At 46.3% G+C, this 22,099-nt stretch overlaps 1 protein-coding gene across 1 annotated transcript in view; it reads right to left on the reverse strand.

Moving 5' to 3' along the window:
- The window catches only part of LOC135558267 (dynein axonemal heavy chain 11-like), a 108,612-nt gene that overhangs the window by 74,246 nt on the left and 12,267 nt on the right, over positions 1-22,099 (reverse strand). The window contains 31 exon segments of the mRNA XM_064991985.1: positions 167-332; positions 2,812-3,016; positions 3,233-3,406; positions 3,553-3,684; positions 4,913-5,063; positions 5,149-5,297; positions 5,537-5,667; positions 5,780-5,912; positions 6,047-6,124; positions 6,199-6,393; positions 9,577-9,669; positions 9,742-9,880; positions 9,966-10,082; positions 10,169-10,314; positions 10,426-10,582; positions 11,147-11,307; positions 11,678-11,809; positions 11,934-12,041; positions 12,129-12,254; positions 12,348-12,536; positions 13,761-13,887; positions 14,049-14,140; positions 15,081-15,305; positions 15,612-15,857; positions 16,040-16,198; positions 16,364-16,447; positions 16,539-16,697; positions 16,894-16,980; positions 17,272-17,388; positions 17,523-17,745; positions 17,940-18,109. Coding sequence (XP_064848057.1) covers positions 167-332; positions 2,812-3,016; positions 3,233-3,406; positions 3,553-3,684; positions 4,913-5,063; positions 5,149-5,297; positions 5,537-5,667; positions 5,780-5,912; positions 6,047-6,124; positions 6,199-6,393; positions 9,577-9,669; positions 9,742-9,880; positions 9,966-10,082; positions 10,169-10,314; positions 10,426-10,582; positions 11,147-11,307; positions 11,678-11,809; positions 11,934-12,041; positions 12,129-12,254; positions 12,348-12,536; positions 13,761-13,887; positions 14,049-14,140; positions 15,081-15,305; positions 15,612-15,857; positions 16,040-16,198; positions 16,364-16,447; positions 16,539-16,697; positions 16,894-16,980; positions 17,272-17,388; positions 17,523-17,745; positions 17,940-18,109 — 4,571 coding nt within the window.

Raw genomic sequence — 22,099 nt, forward strand, 5'->3', positions numbered from 1 at the left:
GCGTATGAGTGTGTGTGTATGTATGTGTGTGTCCTCTCACCAGTGGTTGTAGTCCAGGTGCTGGCGTATGAGTGTGTGTGTATGTATGTGTGTGTCCTCTCACCAGTGGTTGTAGTCCAGGTGATGGCGTATGAGTGTGTGTGTATGTATGTGTGTGTCCTCTCACCAGTGGTTGTAGTCCAGGTGCTGGCGTATGAGTGTGTGTGGCTGGACAGTACCATACACATCCACCTCAGGCATGTTGAGGTCATCTATGAAGTAGATGAGTTTCTTGGTTCCAGGAGGAGCATAGTTACGCCCTGCCTTCTTCTCTAGAGGCTTCTCTAACACACCTGCACACACACACACACACACACACATCACATTATGCCACTCTAGGCAGCAGAATTATAGCCATTCAGGTGGGCGTTCTACTACGCTAACATACGGGATTGTTTTAAAATGGTCGGACCATGGATACTTCTGCTGTTTGATTTTGAATGGTAGGACTGTACTGTACTGTAGGTATAAAAAGCAAAATATATAAAAACATATATTTAATTAAACATTGAATTTGATCTTACTGGTTCTAGCCCATAGAAACGTATGAATAACATATATATATATATTTTTTGATTCACCCAATGCTCTAACCACCAGGCTACCTGTCACCCCACTCATACATTGCAAATCAGATTAAAAAATGTATCAAAAGGAAGTGTTTTGAAGTGTCTGTCCTATATCTGAGAGATAAGAAATGATCATCTATTTTTACTCGTATTTTGGGGGGGGCACATACTACTTCCATGTACGGTGCATTCGGAAAGTATTCAGACCTCCTGACTTTTTCCACATTTTGTTACGTTACAGCCTTATTCTAAATGGATTATATATATATTTGATCAACCTCAATCTACACACAATATCCCATAATGTCAAAGCAAAAAAAGGTTTGTAGAAATGTTTGCAAAAACCTGAAATATCACATTTAAGTAAGTATTCAGACCCTTTATTCAGTACTTTGTTAAAGCACCTTTGCAGCAATTACAGCATCGAGTCTTCTTGGGTATTACGCTACAAGCTTGGCACACCTGTACTTGGGGAGTTTCTCCCATTCTTCTCTGCAGAATCTCTCAAGCTCTGTCAGGTTGGATGGGTAGCATCGCTGCACAGCTATTTTCTATTTTAGATCGGGTTCAAGTCAGAGCTTTGGCTGGGCCACTCAAGGACATTCAGAGACTTGTCCTGAAGCCACTCCTGCATTGTCTTGGCTGTGTGCTTAGGGTTGTTGTCCTGTTGGAAGATGAACCTTCGCCCCAGTCTGAGGTCCTGAGCGCTCTGGAGCAGGTTTTCATCAAAGATCTTTCTTTTACACTTTGCTCGGTTCATCTTTTCATCGATCCTGACTAGTCTCCCAGTCCCTGCCGCTGAAAAACATCCCCACAATATGATGATATAGGTATGGTATAGAGGTCCTGGATGGCAGGAAGCTTGGTCCCAGTGATGTACTGCGCCATATGCACTACCCTCTGTAGTGCCTTATGGTTGGAGGCTGAGCAGTAGCCATACCAGGCAGTGATACAACCAGTATGCTCTCGATGGTGCAGCTGTAGAACCGTTTGAGGATCGGGGGACCCATGACAAGTCTTTTCAGTTTCCTGACGGGGAATAGGTTTTGTCATGCCCTCTTCATGACTGTCTTGGTGTGCTTGGACCATGTTAGTTTGTTGGTGATGTGGAAACCAAGGAACCTGCTCTCAACCTGCTCCACTACGGCCCAGTCGATGGGATTGGGGGCGTGCTCGGTCCTCCTTTTCCTGTAGTCCACAATCGTCTCCTTAGTCTTGATCACATTGAGGGAGAGGTTGTTTTCCTGTCACCACATGGCCAGGTCTCTGACCTCCTCCCTATATGCTGTCTCGCTGTTGTCAGCAAACTTAAATGATGGTGTTGGAGTTGTGCCTGGCCGTGCAGTTATGAGTGAAGGAGTTAGTACATGAGGGAACTGAGCACGTACCCCTGAGGGGCCCCCATGTTAAGGATCAGTGTGGCAGATATGCTGTTACCTACCATTACCACATGAGGGCGGCCCATCAGGAAGTACAGAATCCAGGTGCAGAGGGAGGTGTTCAGTCCCAGGGTCCTTAGCTTAGTGATGAGCTTTGAGGTCACTATGGTGTTGAACGCTGAGCTGTAGTCAATGAACAGCATTCTCACATAGGTGTTCCATTTGTCCAGGTGTGAAAGGGCAGTGTGGAGTGCAATAGAGATTGCATCATCTGTGGATCTGTTGGGGCGGTATGTAAATTGGAGTGGGATAATGGTGTCGATGTGAGCCATTACCAGCCTTTCAAAGCCCTTCATGGCTACAGACGTGAGTGCTACGGGTCAGTAGTCACTTAGGCAGGTTACCTTAGTGTTCTTGGGCACAGGGACTATGGTGGTCGGCTTGAAACATGTTGGTATTACAGACTCAGACAGGGAGAGGTTGAAAATGGCAGTGAAAACACTTGCCAGTTGGTCAGCGCATGTAATCCATCGACTCGATGCTTAAACGGATGTATTTTGATGGGGATTTTTGTTTTATGCTAATTGGATTTTTGGACATCAACTCTAGGGGCTTTTAAACATCATATCCATTAAAATATGGCACACTAGAATCAACAGTGAAGTACGAGGGCTGATACTGAATCAGTTCTTGAGGGCAGAGATTGGTTTGGTTCCATCCCTGGGTTGCCCTCTAATAAGTGGGTCTAGTAATTGAAATGGAACCAGGCCGGTATAACTCCAACTACAGCATACAGTGGCGGACAACGGCCACTGGTGACTCACGCTGTAGCATAGCCGAGGTGGTGTAGTAGTTGAAGGGGACTTTAGCCACCATGTAGTCCTCCTGTAGCTTGGCTACTTTATCAGAGACCAGGATGGTCTTCCCTACTCCAGCATTCCCCACCAACATCACAGGCTTGCCTCTCTGCAGCAGCAGGTCTATGAAGTACGTCAGACAGATGGTCTCTGCCGAGTGGACTAGCACCGTCTGGAAACACACACACACACACACACACACACACACACACACACACACACGTGCAGACATTACATACACTCACGTCACAAATTCACACGCACACATGTACATACTGCTGTTACGAAAGGCACACCAGTGAAACTTAGTCAGTCAGAACACATTCTCATGCAGAGAGATTTAGAATTAAGTACACTTCACTAAAAGGGAGTCGAAACAAGTACAGACCTGTAAGGGGACATCAGGCTCCAGCTCAAACCGGGGCGTCCTCTCAATCCAGGGACTGAACTTCTTAGTGTCAGAGTCTATGAAGTAGTCGAACACTGTGCCCTGCGAGGGGAACTTCACCGCTCTCATCTCCTTCGACCACCAGCGACTGAACTCGGCGCGATAGTCGATCAACTGGAAAAGACAATGAATGAGCAGAGAAATATTAGCTGAGGTAGAGTTACATGGGTTGCTGGCAATAACAGAGAGCACACACACACACGCACGCACGCACGTACGCACATACGAACGCACACACACACGGGAACACAAACACTCACGTGGTCCTGGAACAGAGCTCCTCCAAAGGCCCAGACGCAGGCGAAGACAAAGTAGATCTCATAGAGTTCCCTGGGAGAGTCAGGAGGAGTGTTGTCTTCTGTCAGCAGGCAGTCCAACAAGGAACAGAGCGTCTGATTGGACAGCGGACAGAGAACAGAGTGTCTGATTGGACAGCGGAGAGAGAACACAGTGTCTGATTGGACAACGGACAGATAACACAGTGTCTGATTGGACAGCGGACAGAGAACAGAGTGTCTGATTGGACAGCAGACAGAGAACACAGTGTCTGATTGGACAGCAGACAGAGAACACAGTGTCTGATTGGACAGCAGACAGAGAACACAGTGTCTGATTGGACAACGGACAGATAACACAGTGTCTGATTGGACAGCAGACAGAGAACACAGTGTCTGATTGGACAACGGACAGATAACACAGTGTCTGATTGTACAGCAGACAGAGAACACAGTGTCTGATTGGACAGCAGACAGAGAACAGTGTCTGATTGGACAGCAGACAGAGAACGCAGTGTCTGATTGGACAGCAGACAGAGAACACAGTGTCTGATTGGACAGGATGGAACAGTTGTGTCTGATTGGACAGCAGCCAGAGTGTCTGATTGGACAGCAGACAGAGAACACAGTGTCTGATTGGACAGCAGACAGAGATACATTGTGTCTGATTGGGCATTCACAGTGTCTGATTGGACAGTGACCCTGAACACAGTGTCTGATTGGACAGCAGACAGAGCCACAGTGTCTTTGGACAGCAGACAGAGAACACAGTGTCTGATTGGACAGCAGACAGAGAACACAGTGTCTGATTGGACAGCAGACAGAGAACACAGTGTCTGATTGGACAGCAGACAGAGAACAGAGTGTCTGATTGGACAGTGAACACAGTGTCTGATTGGACAGCAGACAGAGAACACAGTGTCTGATTGGACAGCAGACAGAGAACACAGTGTCTGATTGGACAGCAGACAGAGAACACAGTGTCTGATTGGACAGCAGACAGAGAACACAGTGTCTGATTGGACAGCAGACAGAAAACAGAGTGTCTGATTGGACAGCAGACAGAGAACACAGTGTCTGATTGGACAGCAGACAGAGAACACAGTGTCTGATTGGACAGTGAACACAGTGTCTGTTTGGACATTAGACAGAGAACCTTGTGTCTGATTGGACAGCGGACAGAGAACACAGTGTCTGATTGGACAGCAGACAGAGAACACAGTGTCTGATTGGACAGCGGACAGAGAACACAGTGTCTGATTGGACAGCGGACAGAAAACACAGTGTCTGATTGGACAGCGGACAGAAAACACAGTGTCTGATTGGACAGCAGCGTGTGTGTTACCTGCACCATGCTGTTCTCAGGTATAGGAGTGATGGTCTTGAGGTTACAGCGGACCTGCTCCAGGCAGTAGGGGACATACTTGTCAAACAGGATGGTCAAGTTGGCTCGCTCTGATTGGGCCAGCCTGGTGTCAATCCAACTTGTCACGTACCTGAGGGCCAGAATACATTGTGAGAGTGGGCATTCATACGTGTGTGTGTGTGAGTGCGTGTCCCTGCATGGGTGTGTGTACTGACGAGCTCCAGCCCAGGTCTTGTGGATTGACGTATAGTATCCCGGCGCGGGAGACTGTGGCTGGGGTTGCCGCTCTCAAATGGCTGATCTCAAAAAGCAGACGCATGGAGGAAGATAGACTGATACGCTCATTACTGGCCAAGGTTAACACCTAGAGGGAGAGCGCGAGAGAGAGAGAGAGAGAGAGAGAGAGAGAGAGAGAGAGAGAGAGAGAGAGAGATCGGGGAAGAGAGAGAAAGAGAGGGGAGAGAGTAATCAGCACCATAAAAGAAAGACACGGGGAGAGAGGTGGCAGTGAGAGAGCAGGAGAAAGATAAGTCAGCACCGACCAATGGAGAGAAAGAGAAAGGAACGAGACAGAGAGACACACACACACACACACACACGTACCTTGTTGTCATCCATGACAGTGTTGAGGGATTCTATCCACATGGGGTCTATGTCTCCATCCAGAACAATCCACTTGGGCCCGTCATGGCCCACCTGTCGTGTCAGCTCCCTCATAGTGGAGGAGAACAGGCCTAAAACGACAAAAAATAAATGTAATCAACATTGACCAAACCCGAACAGCAAGTCTCCACACTGTCTGTGTGTGTATGTGTGTGTGCATGTGTGTGTGTGCAGACCACAGACCGTCTTTCCACTCTCTGGTAGCAGGGTGTAGATAGCCAAACAGTTCGTCTGTGGTCACAGCTTTAGGGTTGATGTCGTGCCACACAGGCTTCATCCTCAGATTAGCATACGTTCTGTGGAGGGTCTTCAAAATCTGTCCAACCACAAATGACCACATGTTAAAAACCTCAAACGTTGACATACGAAATGCTTTGGAGTTAGATAGAGGACATTCTAATACGGTTGGCTTCGATTCATTTGTGTGAATGTGTTTGTTAGTGAGTCAACCTGGCTCTTCCCCGTCCCAGCTCCCCCTACTACAAACACTGAGTGTCTGACAGCCAGCAGCTCCTCCAACTGAGTCACCTAGTGAGAAAAAGGGGGAGGGGGGAGTTAAGGCAAACAGTGTGCAGACGGTACATTTCATTTCATTGCTATACCTTGAGTATAAAGTTTTCCTCCGGCTGCAGGTGTAGTTCGCTGACTGACTGTCGTACAGCTGTCTCCAGCTCTGGGTCTCTCTTCCTGGGGACATCCAGCTGGGGAAACAGGTCACTGATCAGACCCAGGAATATAGGGACGTCACTGGTCACTATTTTGGGAAGGTTAAAGTCCCTCAACGCTCGCATCAGGACCTATAGAGACAAACAGGAATATAGGGACATACTGTATCAGGATCTATAGAGAGACAGGAATATAGGGACATACTGTATCAGGATCTATAGAGACAAACAGGAATATAGGGACATACTGTATCAGGATCTATAGAGGCAGACAAGGATATAGGGACATACTGCATCAGGATCTATAGAGACAGACAGGAATATAGGGACATACTGTATCAGGATCTATAGAGACAGACAGGAATATAGGGACATACTGCATCAGGATCTATAGAGACAGACGGGAATATAGGGACATACTGCATCAGGATCTATAGAGACAGACGGGAATATAGGGACATACTGCATCAGGATCTATAGAGACAGACGGGAATATAGGGACATACTGCATCAGGATCTATAGAGACAGACAGGAATATAGGAACATACTGCATCAGGATCTATAGAGACAGACAGGAAAATAGGGACATACTGCATCAGGATCTATAGAGACAGACGGGAATATAGGAACATACTGCATCAGGATCTATAGAGACAGACGGGAATATAGGGACATACTGTATCAGGATATATAGAGACAGACGGGAATATAGGAACATACTGCATCAGGATCTATAGAGACAGACAGGAATATAGGGAAATACTGTATCAGGATCTATAGAGACAGACAGGAATATAGGGACATACTGTATCAGGATCTATAGAGGCAGACAAGGATATAGGGACATACTGCATCAGGCTATATAGAGACAGACGGGAATATAGGGACACACTGTATCAGGATCTATAGAGGCAGACAAGGATATAGGGACATACTGCATCAGGATCTATAGAGGCAGACAAGGATATAGGGACATACTGCATCAGGCTATATAGAGACAGACAGGAATATAGGGACATACTATATCAGGATCTATAGAGACAGACGGGAATATAGGGACATCATGAAGACCTATAGAGACAGACAGAACTATAGTGTCACGGTTTTCTGTAGGTGAAAGAGAGTCAGACCAAAATGTCAGACCAAAATGTGGCGTGTCTATTACGATCCATGTTTAATAAAACAGAAGTAAACACGAATCAAATACAAAACAAACAAACGTAACAAGAAAACCGAAACAGCCTAATACTGGTGCAAACTAGCACACGACAGAGTTTTCTTGTAACATTTGTTTGTTTTGTATTTGATTCGTGTTTACTTCTGTTTTATTAAACATGGATCGTAATAGCCACGCCACATTTTGGTCTGACTCTCTTTCACCTACAGAAAACCGTGACAGAATCACCCACCACAACAGGACCAAGCGGCGTGGTAACGGGCAGCAGCAGGAGCAGCATGATAAGAATTTCTGGACTTGGGAGGAAATCCTCAACGGGAGAGGACCCTGGCCTAAACCAGGGGAGTGTAGCCGCCCCAAGGTGCAGTTCAAAGAGGAATGGACATGGGAGGACGAACTGGACGGTAAAGGACCCTGGGCACAGCCAGGAGAATATCGCCGCCCCAAAGAAGGGCTGGAGGCGGGGAAAGCGGAGAGGCGCTGGTATGAGGAGGCAGCACGGAGACGCGGATGGAAGCCCGAGAGTCAGCCCCAAAAATGTATTGGGGGGGCTCACAGGAAGTATGGCGAAGCCAGGTAGGAGACCTGCGTCAACTTCCTGTGGTTACCGGGGGGCTAGAGAGACCGGGCAGGCACCGTGTTATGCTGTGGTGCGCACGGTGTCCCCAGTGCGGGTGCACATAGTATATTCTAGCTCTGCGTATCGGCCGGGCTAGAGTGAGCGTCGAGCCAAATGCCATGAAGCTGGCTCTACGCATCCCCAGTGCGTCTCCTTGGGCCGGCTTACATGGCACCAGCCTTGCGCACGTTGCCCCGGTTCGGCTGCATAGCCCAGTGCGGGCTATTCCACCTCGCCGCACTGGCAGAGCGACCGTGAGTATTCAACCAGGTAAGGTTGGGCAGGCTCGGTTCTCAAGAGCTCCAGTGCGCCTGCACGGTCCGGTCTACCCAGTGCCACCTCCACGCACCAGCCCTCCGGTGGCAGCTCCCCGCACCAGGCTTCCTGTGCGTGTCCTCGGCCCAGTACCACCAGTGCCAGCACCACGCATCAGGCCTACAGTGCGCCTCACCTCTCCAGTGCTGCCAGAGCCTTCCTCCTCTACAGCGCTGCTGGAGTCTCCTGCCTGTTCAGCGCAGCCAGAGCTGCCAGTCTGCATGGAGCAGCCAGAGCTGCCAGTCTGCATGGAGCAGCCAGAGCTGCCAGTCTGTATGGAGAAGCCAGAGCTGCCAGTCTGCATGGAGCAGCCAGAGCTGCCAGTCTGCATGGAGCTGCCAGTCTGCATGGAGCAGCCAGAGCTGCCAGTCTGCATGGAGCTGCCAGTCTGCATGGAGCAGCCAGAGCTGCCAGTCTGCAAGGAGCTGTCAGTCTGCAAGAAGCCGCCAGAGTTGCCTGTCTGCATGGAGCAGCCAGAGCCGTCAGTCAGCATGGAGCAGCCAGAGCCATCAGTCAGCATGGAGCAGCCAGAGCCGCCAGTCAGCATGGAGCAGCCAGAGCTGCCAGTCAGCATGGAGCAGCCAGATCCGCCAGTCAGCCAGGATCCGCCAGTCAGCCAGACTCTTCCAGATCCGCCAGTCAGCCAGACTCTGTCACACCCTCACCATAGTTTGCTTTGTATGTTTATATGTTTTGTTTTCCAGGTCAGAGCCAGGTGTGATCTGAGTGGGCATTCTATGTTGTGTCTGTCCCGAGTTTGTCTGTTTCTATGTTTGGCCTTATGGGGTTCTCAATCAGAGGCAGGTGTTAGTCATTGTCTCTGATAGGGGGGCCAAACACCTATTTACCGTAGACCTGTTTGTTGTTGGGTTTGTGGGTGATTGTACTTATGTCTGTCATGTTTATATGTTTTGTTTGGTCACCAGATGTGATCTGTTGGGTTTTCTTGTTGTTTGTTTGTTTTGTATTTGTTCTGTTTACTATTTGTTTCATTAAACATGGATCTCAATCAGACACGGTTTTGGTCCGATTGTCACTGATAACCGTGAACCATATAGGGACATTGAAGACCTATAGAGACAGACAAAAATATAGGGACATCATGAAGACCTATAGAGACAGACAAGAATATAGGGACACCAATATAGCGTCTGTAGTATGGTCATTAGGGGAAGACGCCCTGGTTGATAAACACTGTGTTACCTGTTCTTCTGGTCTGCTTCTGTCTTCTCTCTTCAGTGATCCAGCCACCACCAGCACTGACTTGATGGCCCTGAGGCCCCAGTCATAGTGGTCCTACAACACATAAGCAGTATTACACAGTATTAGAGTGTTTCTTTGTGTATTTGTTAGTTTGCTTGTTTGTACCTGTTTAGAGAGCAGCTCCTTGCAGAGTGTGTACAGGCTGATGAACTTGCGTGCGAGCAGGCGAGCATCGATGAATCCCTCAGCAACCAGCATGATCTCACAGATCAACTCGTAGTCAGGAATCACCATCGCACACGGCCTAGATTGGAGAGTGTTAACATTCAGACTGAAGGGAGAGATGGAGTGGGTCGATTTGCAATTCAGCCTGTGTGTGTGTGTGTCACCTGAACAAGGCCTTGAGGTTCTCTGGTAGTTCAGTTCTCCCAGCGTAGCCTGGGTTCAGAGTGATAAAAATCCCTACGGACGGCCTCAGCTCGATCTCCTCACCCAGGAAATGGAACCTGACAAGCAGGAACACAAATCTTAGCAAAAGACACAAAGCCTCTTGGATTTGTTTCATTCCATTAGTTAGCTAGGAGTCCCTCACCTCTGTCTCTTGTTCCTGATGGCGTCCTGTATGGTTTTGACCTGTACTGCCACCACAGATAGCACCTCCACAGAGATCCTGTTGAACTCATCAAAACAGCCCCACACACCCGTCTGGGCCAGGCCTTTATAGATGTTCCCTATGGACTACAGAAGAGGTGGTGAAAGAAACTGGGGAATCGGAAGCACGCAAACGCAGATTATGTTCTAACCAGAAACAGTGTATCCACGCGGCTCTACCAGTTTGTGAATACATACCTTGTAGTCCATCTGTTCGGAGCAGTTGAATACATAGACCATGATGCCTAAGGAGCGGCCCAGGTCCTTGGTGGTTTCAGTCTTCCCAGTGCCTGCTGGACCAGAGGGGGCACCACTCATCGTCAGGTGGAGAGACTGGGTCAGAGTGATGTAACACCTGGGGAGAAGAAGAGAGAGGGAGAGAGAGAGAGAGAGAGAGAGAGAGAGAGAGAGACAGAGAGAGAGACAGAGAGAGAGACAGAGAGAGACAGAGAGAGACAGAGAGAGACAGAGAGACACAGGGAGAGACAGAGAGAGAGAGAGAGAGAGAGAGAGAGACAGAGAGAGACAGAGAGAGACAGAGAGAGACAGAGAGAGAGAGAGACAGAGAGAGACAGAGAGACAGAGAGAGAGACAGAGAGAGAGAGACAGAGAGAGACAGAGAGAGACAGAGAGAGAGAGAGAGAGAGAGAGAGAGAGAGAGAGAGAGACAGAGAGAGAGACAGAGAGAGACAGAGTATGACAGAGAGAGACAGAGAGAGACAGAGACAGACAGAGAGAGACAGAGAGAGACAGAGAGAGACAGAGAGAGACAGAGAGGTGGGTAAAAGCTGATAGCAGTTCACGGTGAGTAAAGTAACACTCCTTATTAAATGCATTTTTCCCGCAAAAGGTGGGTAAACTAGTTATAGCTAGTGTTATAGCATGTGTATGAAGAGTTGATGCCTGCATGTTTGTGTACCTGTCAGTGAGTGGAGTGATGACCAGTCTGTTGGTATTGCCCAGGTACTCATATGAGAACTGGAACTGAGCATCACAGATGTTGATGTAACAGTGTCTCGTCACGTCATCCCAACGATGGCGCAGCTGGGACAGCCATGCAAACGCCTGTCCCGTTGTCACCTAGGAAACCAGACCCCCAAGAGTCAATGTGTTATTAACCCACAGCCTAAACAGCATCTAAGAGCGTCTCTTTCATAGTCCTGTGAAAGAGGCAGGTAGCCTAGCGGTTAGAGCGTTGGGCCAGTTACCGAAAGGTTGCTGGTTCAAATCCCAGAGCTGACTAAGTGATGAGCCATTGAGCAAGGCACTTAACCCTAATTGCTCCATTAAGTTGCTCTAGAGCGTCTACTAAAATGTAAACGTTAAATTAGAGCATGTAAATCTGATCTCAGAGCAGTGGTTATGTTCAAATGTTGTTTCAAGGTCATTTTTATGTTTATTCACCTCTTATAAAAGTGAATTGTGATCTGAGGGCAGTGGTTATTATTACCTTCTGTGCTATGAGTTTGGCGACCACGTCGCGAGCGTGCACGTCGATGGTGCACAAGGTCATGATCTTCTGTCTGTCACCTGGAGTCAGGTCTCCCAGGAGCATGTGGATCAGGGAGTTCAGCTGGGTGATCTACCAACGTACAACCATCAGATACCCATCACATAACCACAAAATAACAGTTTTGTGTATAAGAGACTTAGATCAACTGGGCGATATATCACAGATGTGTGTGTGTGTGTGTGTGTGTGTGTACCTGCTTTCTGTTGTAGTCCTTCAGGGCAGTCTCAAAGCCCTCCTCCACCCTCTCAAAGGCGATACCCACGTCTGTTGCCCACCACACCTGGCTGCCAGTCAGACCAACCTTGGCAGAGGAGGACAACACACATTTTTGTTTGGCAGCAATGCTTTTGAGTGCAGTGGTGAGTTTGGGGACGACACACACACACACCTGTGCTGGATAGTCAAACAGCCACTGGTCTCTGGGTTTGTCCTCATAAGCAGCGACAGCTTCTTGGATCTCCCTCTGGACAGTAGAGCGCATAGTCCGCTCAAGTTCACTCAGCCAGCACTCTGCCTACAGATACACAGACGTATATACGTGTCAAACACACACACACACACACACACACACAGACACAGACACAGACACACACACACGTGATCCTACCTGTCCTTGGCAGATGCAGGGTTCGGAGAAGGGTACGTACTCCCCTTCTCTACTGTACATTCCTATGGCAACTGCCTCCCCCTCATCCTCCTTTCCCTGTTTCTTTTCTCCTTCCTCTCCCTCTTTCTCTGAGTCTTGGAAGCGAAGGTCCGCCACGTTATCAAACAGCTTCAACAGGTGCCTGGTAACCTGGGTCACACATCAGAACACACACCACCACCATCATCATCGTACACAACATGGCAAAAAGTAGGTGTGTGGACACCCCTTCAAATTAGCGGATTGGGCTATTTCAGCCACACCCGTTGCTGACAGGTGTATACAATCGAGCACACCGCCATGCCATCCCCATAGGGAAACATTGGCAGTAAAATGGCCCGTACTGAAGGGCTCAGGGATGTTCAACGTGGCACCCGTTTCAAGTCAGTTTGTCAAATTTCGGCCCTGCTAGAGCTGTCCCAGTCAACTGTAAGTGCTGTTATTGCGAAGTGGGCAAGTGCCACACAAGCTCACAGAACGGGACCGCCGAGTGCTGAAGTGCGTAGCACGTGACAATCGTCTGTCCTCGGTTACAACACTCACTACCTAGTTCCAAACGGCCTCTGGAAGCAACGCCAGCACAATAACTGTTAGTCGTGAGCTTCATGAAATGGGTTCCCATGGCTGAGCAGAAGCACACAAGCCTAAGATCACCATGTGCAATGCCAAGCGTTGGCTGGAGTAGTGTAAGGCTCCCCAAACCGCTCGGACTCTGGAGCAGTGGAAACGGGTTCTCTGGAGTGATGAATAACGCTTCATTTGGCAGTCTGACGGACAAATCTGGGTTTGGCGGATGCCAGTAGAACACTCTAGAACACCTGCCCCAATGCATAGTGACAATTGTAAAGGAATAATGGTCTGGGGCGGTTTTCCATGGTCCGGGCTAGGCCCCTTAGTTTCAATGAAGGGAAATCTTAACGCTACAGCATAGAATGACATTATAGACGATTCTATGCTTCCAACTTTGTGGCAACAGTTTGGGAATGCCCTTTCCTGTTTCACCATGAGAATGCCCTCGTGCACAAAACAAGGTCCATACAAAAATGATTTGTGGAAGAAATTGACTGGCCTGAATAGAGCCCTGACCTCAACCCCATCGAACACCTTTGGGATGAATGGGAACGCAGACTGCGAGCCAGGCCTAATCGCCCAGCATCAGTGCCCGACTTTACTAACGCTCTTGTGGCTGAATGGAAGCAAGTCCTCGCAGCAATGTTCCAACATGTAGTGGAAAGCCTTCCCAGAAGAGTGGAGGCTGTTATAGCAGAAAAGGGGGGACCAATTCCATATTAATGCCCATGATTTTGGCAATCTAGTGTATTTCATGCAGTATACTGTATGTTCAATTTAAAAAAAAAGGTGAGTGATGTTCACCTGTTTGGGCTGTGTTCCCTTGGAGACGATCTCCAATAGGTCTGTAGCAGAGACAAAGTAGAACCGAGGGAACGTCAGTCTTTTGGTTTCCAGATACTCAGCCAGAGCCTTCTCACACACTGACAGCCTGGGGGGAGAGACAGTAGAGTTAGACACACACACACATGCAAATCCAACTGCATTCACACACACACACACACACACACACACACACACACACACACACACACACACACACACACACACACACACACACACACACACACACACACACACACACACACACACCTTTGCTGCAGAGCCTCTAGTTTTTCCAGGAAGCCAGGTTGGTTGGTGACCTCCACCACGTTACGGGTCTGGACAACCTCTGTCATCATGTTCTGTTTCATCACATCACATACAGAATCAAGTCATTACAAGCCTTATTCACTGTCACCATTGTACAACAGAATGGTGGATTTGTGTTTGAGGAACGTTTGTTCTGGTAGTGTGTGGGTGCAGAAGTGTGCGTGTGTTACCTGGAAGTCAGAGTGTATGCCTCGTGGAACATCTCTGTGTTGTGCTCTAGTTGAGACTGTCTGTTGTTGCTGTGTGTGTGTGTGTGTGTGTGTGTGTGTGTGTGTGTGTGTGTGTACTAAGCTAACATATGGAATTGTTTTAAGATGGTCACACCATGGATCATTTAGATATTTTATTTTGAATTTTAGGACCCCTTTAGTCATACAAAAAATATTTAAAATGCATTTGATCAAATATAGAATTTGGCATTTATTACACTATAGCCCATAGTGAATAAAACATTCACAAAAAAGTAAACAAATAAATTATAAAGAATAAGGTTTTGAAATGTCCTATATCTAGAAGATATAAGACAGCTCAGGATTCTTTTTGAGGCGGGGGGGGAGGGGGACAAAACGACTTCCGTACCTCCATTTTCTTGTATAAGTTACCTTCAGACGAGTCCTGTGACACCTCTGGGGGTCGTATAGCAAAATGGCGAACACCACAGTGTTCGTGCGAGTCTCGTCTTTCCATAGAGTGGTCATAATAGGCCAAACCGCTCGGACGCTACAGACGTTTTTCGGGACGCTAGAAGAACAATGTTTGGGATGTCTCATGGTGTGACAAACACCGCTGTACCTCGGCCACCTTCCACCGCGGATGCGGAAGGCCGACATAAGCGGACGTGGTGGATTGAGACGCAGCCCATACAACAACAACAACAACAAAGAAACGGTGCATCACGTTACTTAGATTGACGCACGTGTGTGTCAACAGACTCACAAGGATTAGTGTGTGCGTTTTATGCAGTATGTCTACCTGGAAGTCGGAGTGTATGCCCTGGAAGCGCTCGGCATCGCGGGCTAGTTGAGAGCGAATGTCGTGGCTGTTGGTGAAGATGCTGTTGAGGTGGGCCCAGGTCCTCTGGACAGACATCCAGGCGGAGATGACCAGGTCTGCCACCATTAGCCTCCTCTGCCAGCCACTCACCTCCGCCTGGAAGTACTCCACATACTTACTCATCAGGATGTTTTGCAGCTGCACCTAGGAGGGGTCAGAGAAGAAAATATGAATTAGGCCAATTAAATAGTATTGTAGTTACACAGTAATGGGTTTCAAAGGAGTTTGAGGCCTTTCACATCTATCTAATTATCTCCTGTTGTTTTTGCTCTTAAGTGTTTTACTTTCTTCCCTTCAGGAGATAACGGGCTACAATAATAGGACATGCACTGCACTTTTTGTTGTTGTTGCTGAATTCAATGAGTATTCCCTGGAGTGGATCTGAGTGAGCGAAGAGAGGAACTAAACTAAAAAGGAGACTATGAATTGGGTGATTGTGTGGTAGGTCACCTGGTTGTCTTCCAGCGTCTCAATCAGGTTTTCGTCCGACTTGAGCAGTGGGGTTTCTATACTGGGGTGCTTCTCATAAGACAACGCCATCACACTCCACGTCTGAGTAATCTCAGCGAGCACCTTCTCTATGGCCATCTCTTTGACTGCCTTGTCCACTATGTTTTTGACCTCGTCCTCCACTCTGTGGAGCTGCAGCTCCAGTAGGTCTCCCAGAGTGGTCCCCTCCCACATCACAAACCGCACCTGGGGTTAGAGGTGAGAGGTCAAAGGTCAGTGAGAGAGAGAGAGAGAGAGAGAGAGAGAGAGAGAGAGTGTGGTACCCCGGTGAGGTTCCTGACCAGTGGCCATTGACCTCTCCCCGACTGTAGATGTTAAGAGATGGACAACATGAGAGAGATAACAAAACGAGAAAGAGAGTGTTGTACCCCTGTGGTGTTCATGAGTTGTTGCCAGTGTCTCTCCCTGACGGCAGGGTTCTGCAGCTCATTGACCGCTCTAAGAGACGTCAGCAGGTTCTTCACCGTTGACTCCAGACCCAGATACACATCCCACACACGCACCTCCTTATCCAGGGTCTTCATCTCCTACACACACATTCACATGATATACAATGTACACAGGCATTATAGTCACACACACACACAACAAATATAATAGCATCAGCTAGCATACACTCAGATAAAGGTGTGATATTTCCCTTAAATCTGTCTGATGGAAGTGTGTGTGTGCATGTGTGACGGATGTAGCACCTTAGCAAATCTCCTCAGCTCCATGTCCATCTGCTCCACGTTAATCTCTTTCCACGGGGTCTTAGTCCAGTCCTCTATACTGGTCTGGGTTACACATCACGTACAATACAGTGACAATCAGAGAAAGACAGAAACAACTCATTCACTTCAGCTACAATCAGAGTGAGGTTTTTACCTTGACGAAGATGACCATGTCCCAGACGGCTTTGACCAGGATGATGTCAGAGCGACACTGGCGGAGCTGCTTGTAGTCAGGGAAACTGACCTCGAACAGATCAGCTGTGTCCTGGAGCTTACGCATCTCTGCCTCCAACACGGCTACAACGCGGTTAGACTACACACACAAGCCAAGATACACAGTTGTTAAAAAAAACTCTTGTGCATACCTAGCTATATCAAACAGCCCTCGCATATTAGTAGACTAAGTAAAGAAATGGCTGCCTTTTCCCCACTCAATAAACTACATCTCCCATAATCCCCTCAACCCCTGCTTCCTTCAGCCTCCTACTACGTGAATATGAGATGTTAACCTTGTCAATCAGCTTATAAGGCTCCTCCACGTCTATTCTGAAGATGACCTCCGAGCGAAACTGCTCTCTGAACTCATGCTGCTTGATCTGTAAGATGATATACGTACATAGAATTCTTCAAACATACAGTTTAGCTAGACTAGGCTACAATGTGCAATACATTTTGCTAGATGCATATAAGTGGTGGTCAGGTCGGGTAGAGAGTCGGGTAGGTTCATCTAACATCTATAATTCAGAAAAGCAGACGGATCAGTTTGCACAGCATATGCTAAGCTCTCTGAAAGGGTCCTCCATGATGGTATCGTGTGTGTCTGATACACTACACCCATCACACACACAACCTCACATTGGACACCCACACACACGCGCCCGCCTCACCTCAAAGCGGACACACTTCCTACGTATGACGGAGACCTCGTTGGACTGCAGTGGGGCCACCTCGTGTTTCACTGTAAATGCGACCTTTTTCAGACTCTTCCACTTCTCAGGCAGCTCCTACACAGGTTATAAGGCATGATAAGGTATCATAGGAATCATAGGATGATCATTGGGTGGGATGTGTGTACCTCCATTTGTGTGTGTGTGTGTGTGCGTGTGTGTGTGTGTGTGTGTGTGTGTGTGTAGTCTACCTCCAGCTGTGTATAGACACTTCCAGGTAGCTGCTGTCCATAGGTCTTGAGTAGATCAGTGGTGGACTTGAGTGGTTTGAAGTGTTGATCAACACTGATCTGTCTGTCCCGAATGGCCATCAGATGACCCATAATGTCCACCAGACCAGCGTAGTCCCCGTCTGAGACCTTATTAGACAGACCACAAGATGTGTTCTGGACAAACAACGCCAGGTCGCTCACACTGGGGGAGAGAGAGAGGGAGAGAGAACGTTGAAAAGGGGATATGCAGTGTAATAGAAGAGGGAGACACAGTAAATAGATAGATGTTTGTGTGTCTGTTTAGATTTATGTGTGTGTGTTTAATTGAGTGCACATCATCTGTGTGTGTGTGTGTGTGTGTGTGTGTGTGTGTGTGTGTGTGTGTGTGTGTGTCACCTCTGATTGACATGGTTGAGTAGGTGCTCTTTGAACATCCAGCTCCACCTCTTGATGATGTTCATCAGGGCCAGTTTGAAGGGCTTGATGTCCAGCTGCAGCCAGCCACAGAACACTCTCCTGTCCTCCAGCTTACTGACCCGCACGTATAGAGACTCAAACAGGCTAATCTAGAACAGAAAGTACCAAACAGACTCAAACAGTGATTCCTCAAAAAACCCAGACAAAAAAAATACTGCTTTGGGGGAAATGTTATTTTCATGAAATGTTATCCATAGAATTGGCACAAGGATTGTTGACATATGTATCTAAAAGCATAATTGAGAAATAATTAATCGAAGTGGGCATATTTCTGACATTTCCGCCTTACCCAGGCCTCCTTTAGACTCCATGATGTTTCATCTGTAGATTCTACAAAGTAAAAATTGGTATCATATGAGGCTTTGACGCTTTTTGATTTCAATTTTTTTTTTAAACATGAATTTATGAATGCAAAATATTTACATATTTAAAAAAATATTATTTAACATATACTCTATGGGTAAATCAAAGTCCCAGAGTGGGATCTCTGCTAGTTTTAAAGTTATGGCCCATTTTATACAGAAATTGGCATAGTAGATCATGCAACCAATCACTGCCCTCTTTTTACTTGTATCATTCCACATCCTGCAAATCACATTTATGACTAAAGGGAGCACAGATACAACTGGAAGTTACTTTTCGTAACAGGTTAGGAGAGTATTTTAGCAAACACTAACCCTTTTCCTAACCGTAACCTGTCTCCTAACATACCGCGTTAACTATCCTAACCTGCTGCATAAATTCCACTAACCTGCTACGGAAAAAAAGTCCCTTCTGGTCGTAGCTGTAATCCCGCGAGTCAGAACCACAAATCACCAGCAGAGGGCAACTATTTTGAATCCATTTTCACATTCACTGCTGGTAATGCTTACAAATTGTATCATGATTCTAAAAGTCGCAGAGACCCCACCCTGGAACTTTTGTATGCTTATTATAATATGTATAACATGCATGTATGTATAACATGTATGTATGTATGTATAACATTTGCCAAATCAAAAATGATATATTTAAAATATTCATGTTAATATTTCTCAATATTCATAAATTCATGTTGAAAAAGTCATGACATCTATGTTTGATATGTAGCTCCTACAGATGAAACACCATGGAGTCTTATTAATAGAGGGCTGGGTAAGGCCAAAATGTAAATTATTTCTCAATTCTGCTTTTAGATACAAATGTCAAATATACATATGTCAACAATCCTTTCTCCAGAGGACTCTTCTATGGATTACATTTCATGAAAATCCCCCAAATCATGGTCATTTCAGTCTGGATTTGGTGGGGAATCCTTCACAGGCTGATCTAAAACACAGAATCAAACAAAGGTTCAAACAGGCTGATCTGCAGTGCATTCGGAAAGTATTCAGACCCCCTTGACTTTTTCCACATTTTGTTACGTAACGTATAAAATGGATTAAATTGTTTTTAACCCCTCATCAATCTACACACAATAATGGCAATGCAAAAACAGTTATTCAGACATTTTTGCAAATTTATCAAATGTAATAAAAACGGAAATATTACATTTACATAAGTATTCAGACCGTTTACTCAGTACTTTGTTGAAGCACCTTTGGCAGTGATTACAGCCTTGAGTCTTCTTGGGTATGACGCTACAAGCTTGGCACACCTGTATTTGGGGAGTTTCTCGCATTCTTCTCTGCAGATCCTCTCAAGCTCTGTCAGGTTGGATGGGGAGCTATTTTCAGGTCTCTCCAGAGATGTTTGATTGGGTTCAAGTCCGGGCTCTGGCTGGGCCACTCAAGGACATTCAGAGACTTGTACCTTGGCTGTGTGCTTAGGGTTGTTGTCCTGTTGGAAGGGGAACATTCGCCCCAGTCTGAGGTCCTATGCGCTCTGGGGCAGGTTTCATCGAGGATTTCTCTGTACTTTGCTCTGTTCATCTTTCCCTCAATCCTGACTAGTCTCCCAGTCCCTGAAAAACAACCCCACAGCATGCTACTGCCACCACTATGCTTCACCGTAGGTATGGTGCCAGGTTTCCTCCAGGCGTGATGCTTGGCATTCAGGCCAAAGAGTTCAATCTTGGTCTCATTAGACCAGAGAATCTTGTTTCTCATGGTCTGAGAGTCTTTTAGGTGCTTTTTGGCTAACTCCAATCAACTTGTAGATGTAAACAGGGTGCACCTGAGGTCAATTTCAAGTCTCATAGCAAAGGGTCTGAATACTTATGAAAATATGTAAAAAATAAAAATAAAAAAAAATTATACATTTGCAAAAATGTCTAAAACTCTGTTTAAGCTTTTTCATTATGGGCTATTGTGTGTAGATTGTTGAGATCGTTAAAAAACAGTTTTTTAGAATAAGGCTGTAAAGTAACAAAATGTGGAAAAAGTCAAGGGGTCTGAATTCTTTCTTAATGCACTGTAGAACAGAACCAAACATAGACTCAAACAGGCTGATCTAGAACACAGAGCACTCTACTGTCCTCCAACTTACTGACCTGCACGTACAGAGACTCAAACAGACTGATCTAGAACATAGAACCACACCCACTGATTGATCTAGAACACAGAGCACTCTCCTGTCCTCCAGCTTACTGACCCGCACATACAGAGACTCAAACAGACTGATCTAGAACAGAATAAATTACATGTATGGATCTAGAAGAAAGTAGAGTATGGGGATAGTGGGATAAGTTGATCAACCCTTGTTTCTAGGAAACCATACACAAAATTAATCATATTACCACATATTTAGGAAGAGGTCATCATTTCATGGAGTCTGTACGGGAAGTGGTAAGTAAGTTTGGTTAAAATAAAAATAAAAACATTAATTTATTGTGTTAGAGGTTTCTTGATGCAAGTATCTAAACCAAAGTAGATAATTGTAAGATTGTTCTATTGTTATATACCTCAGTTGGGGTCTCTACAAGCTTCAATATGAGGTCCTAAACCTAGCATGAAAGTGCATCCTTGTAGCTGTGGGCTAATATAGCCAACGTGTTTGACTTGAGGTGAGCTGAACCAATGGCCACGGGTTAATTTCAGCCAATGGTTGAGCCAATGGTTGAGCCAATGATTGAGTAAATGCCAAGTTGAACAAATTGAAGGGTTTTCTTCCCAAGCGTAATGAAATGCATTATTGCTGGTATGTGAGGTAACAACAGGGCCTGGCCTGTGTTAAAAGTGTTTTTAAAAAGTACAGTGTTTGAATAGATGTTAAGTCTGTGTTAAAATATGCTTAAAACGATTAAAAGACCAAAAATTGTGTTTGGGAAATAAAGATAGACATGCTCGGTTTCCATCCAATTGGTGACAGATTTTCATGGGAATATTCAAAAATCTGCATAAAAACTATATGCATTTTCCCACCAGAGATGTTTCTATCAAATTGACTTGTGGATGTGTGTGATGACGTAATACACATAATAATCCCTTTTACGGTTAAATTCCCACGTGCACTCTAGCCAACAGCTTGCAGATACAGGGCGGGTATAGCCTAAATTATGAGAACATTATGGACAAAAGAGCAAGATTATTTTTATTTGTCAAATGGCAGCCAAGCATCAATCATCAAGTCATGAGCGAAGATCCTAAACATTTATCGGAAAGGAACATCAAGCTCATCACCGTGCACATTCACCAACCTCTGAAGTTCACCATTACTTATTTCATCTGTAGCCTAATGAACTGTATGCTTTCCCGAGTCGTAGTAGAAGAACCACACAACATATCGTCATGTCCAAGTTCACTTCGATAATATTTGCGCATTAAAACATTTCCTCTGGCTTTTCTTGCATAATACATTTTACTGGAACAAAAAGATCCCGTCTTGTCTAGAATATTTTTGTTTGGTCAAGATTGGGAAAGTTTAGCTGTTTCCATCATGCTGGTCATGACATTTTTTATCTAACATGTACTTTACTCGCATAAAAAGGTTGGATGGAAAACTCGTAACGGTTTTAAAAAGGTAGTGGTAATATTTCATTCAGTATAGAAATGTGTAGGTGCTTCAACTTACCCTGTCCCTCGGCTCAACTTACCCTGACCCTCGCCTCAACTTACCCTGTCCACCCTGACCCCTGTCCATCGCCTCAACTTACCCTGACC

This window comes from Oncorhynchus masou, chromosome 17 (genome assembly GCF_036934945.1).
Source record: "Oncorhynchus masou masou isolate Uvic2021 chromosome 17, UVic_Omas_1.1, whole genome shotgun sequence".
In the NCBI taxonomy this organism is placed as follows: Eukaryota; Metazoa; Chordata; class Actinopteri; order Salmoniformes; family Salmonidae; genus Oncorhynchus; species Oncorhynchus masou.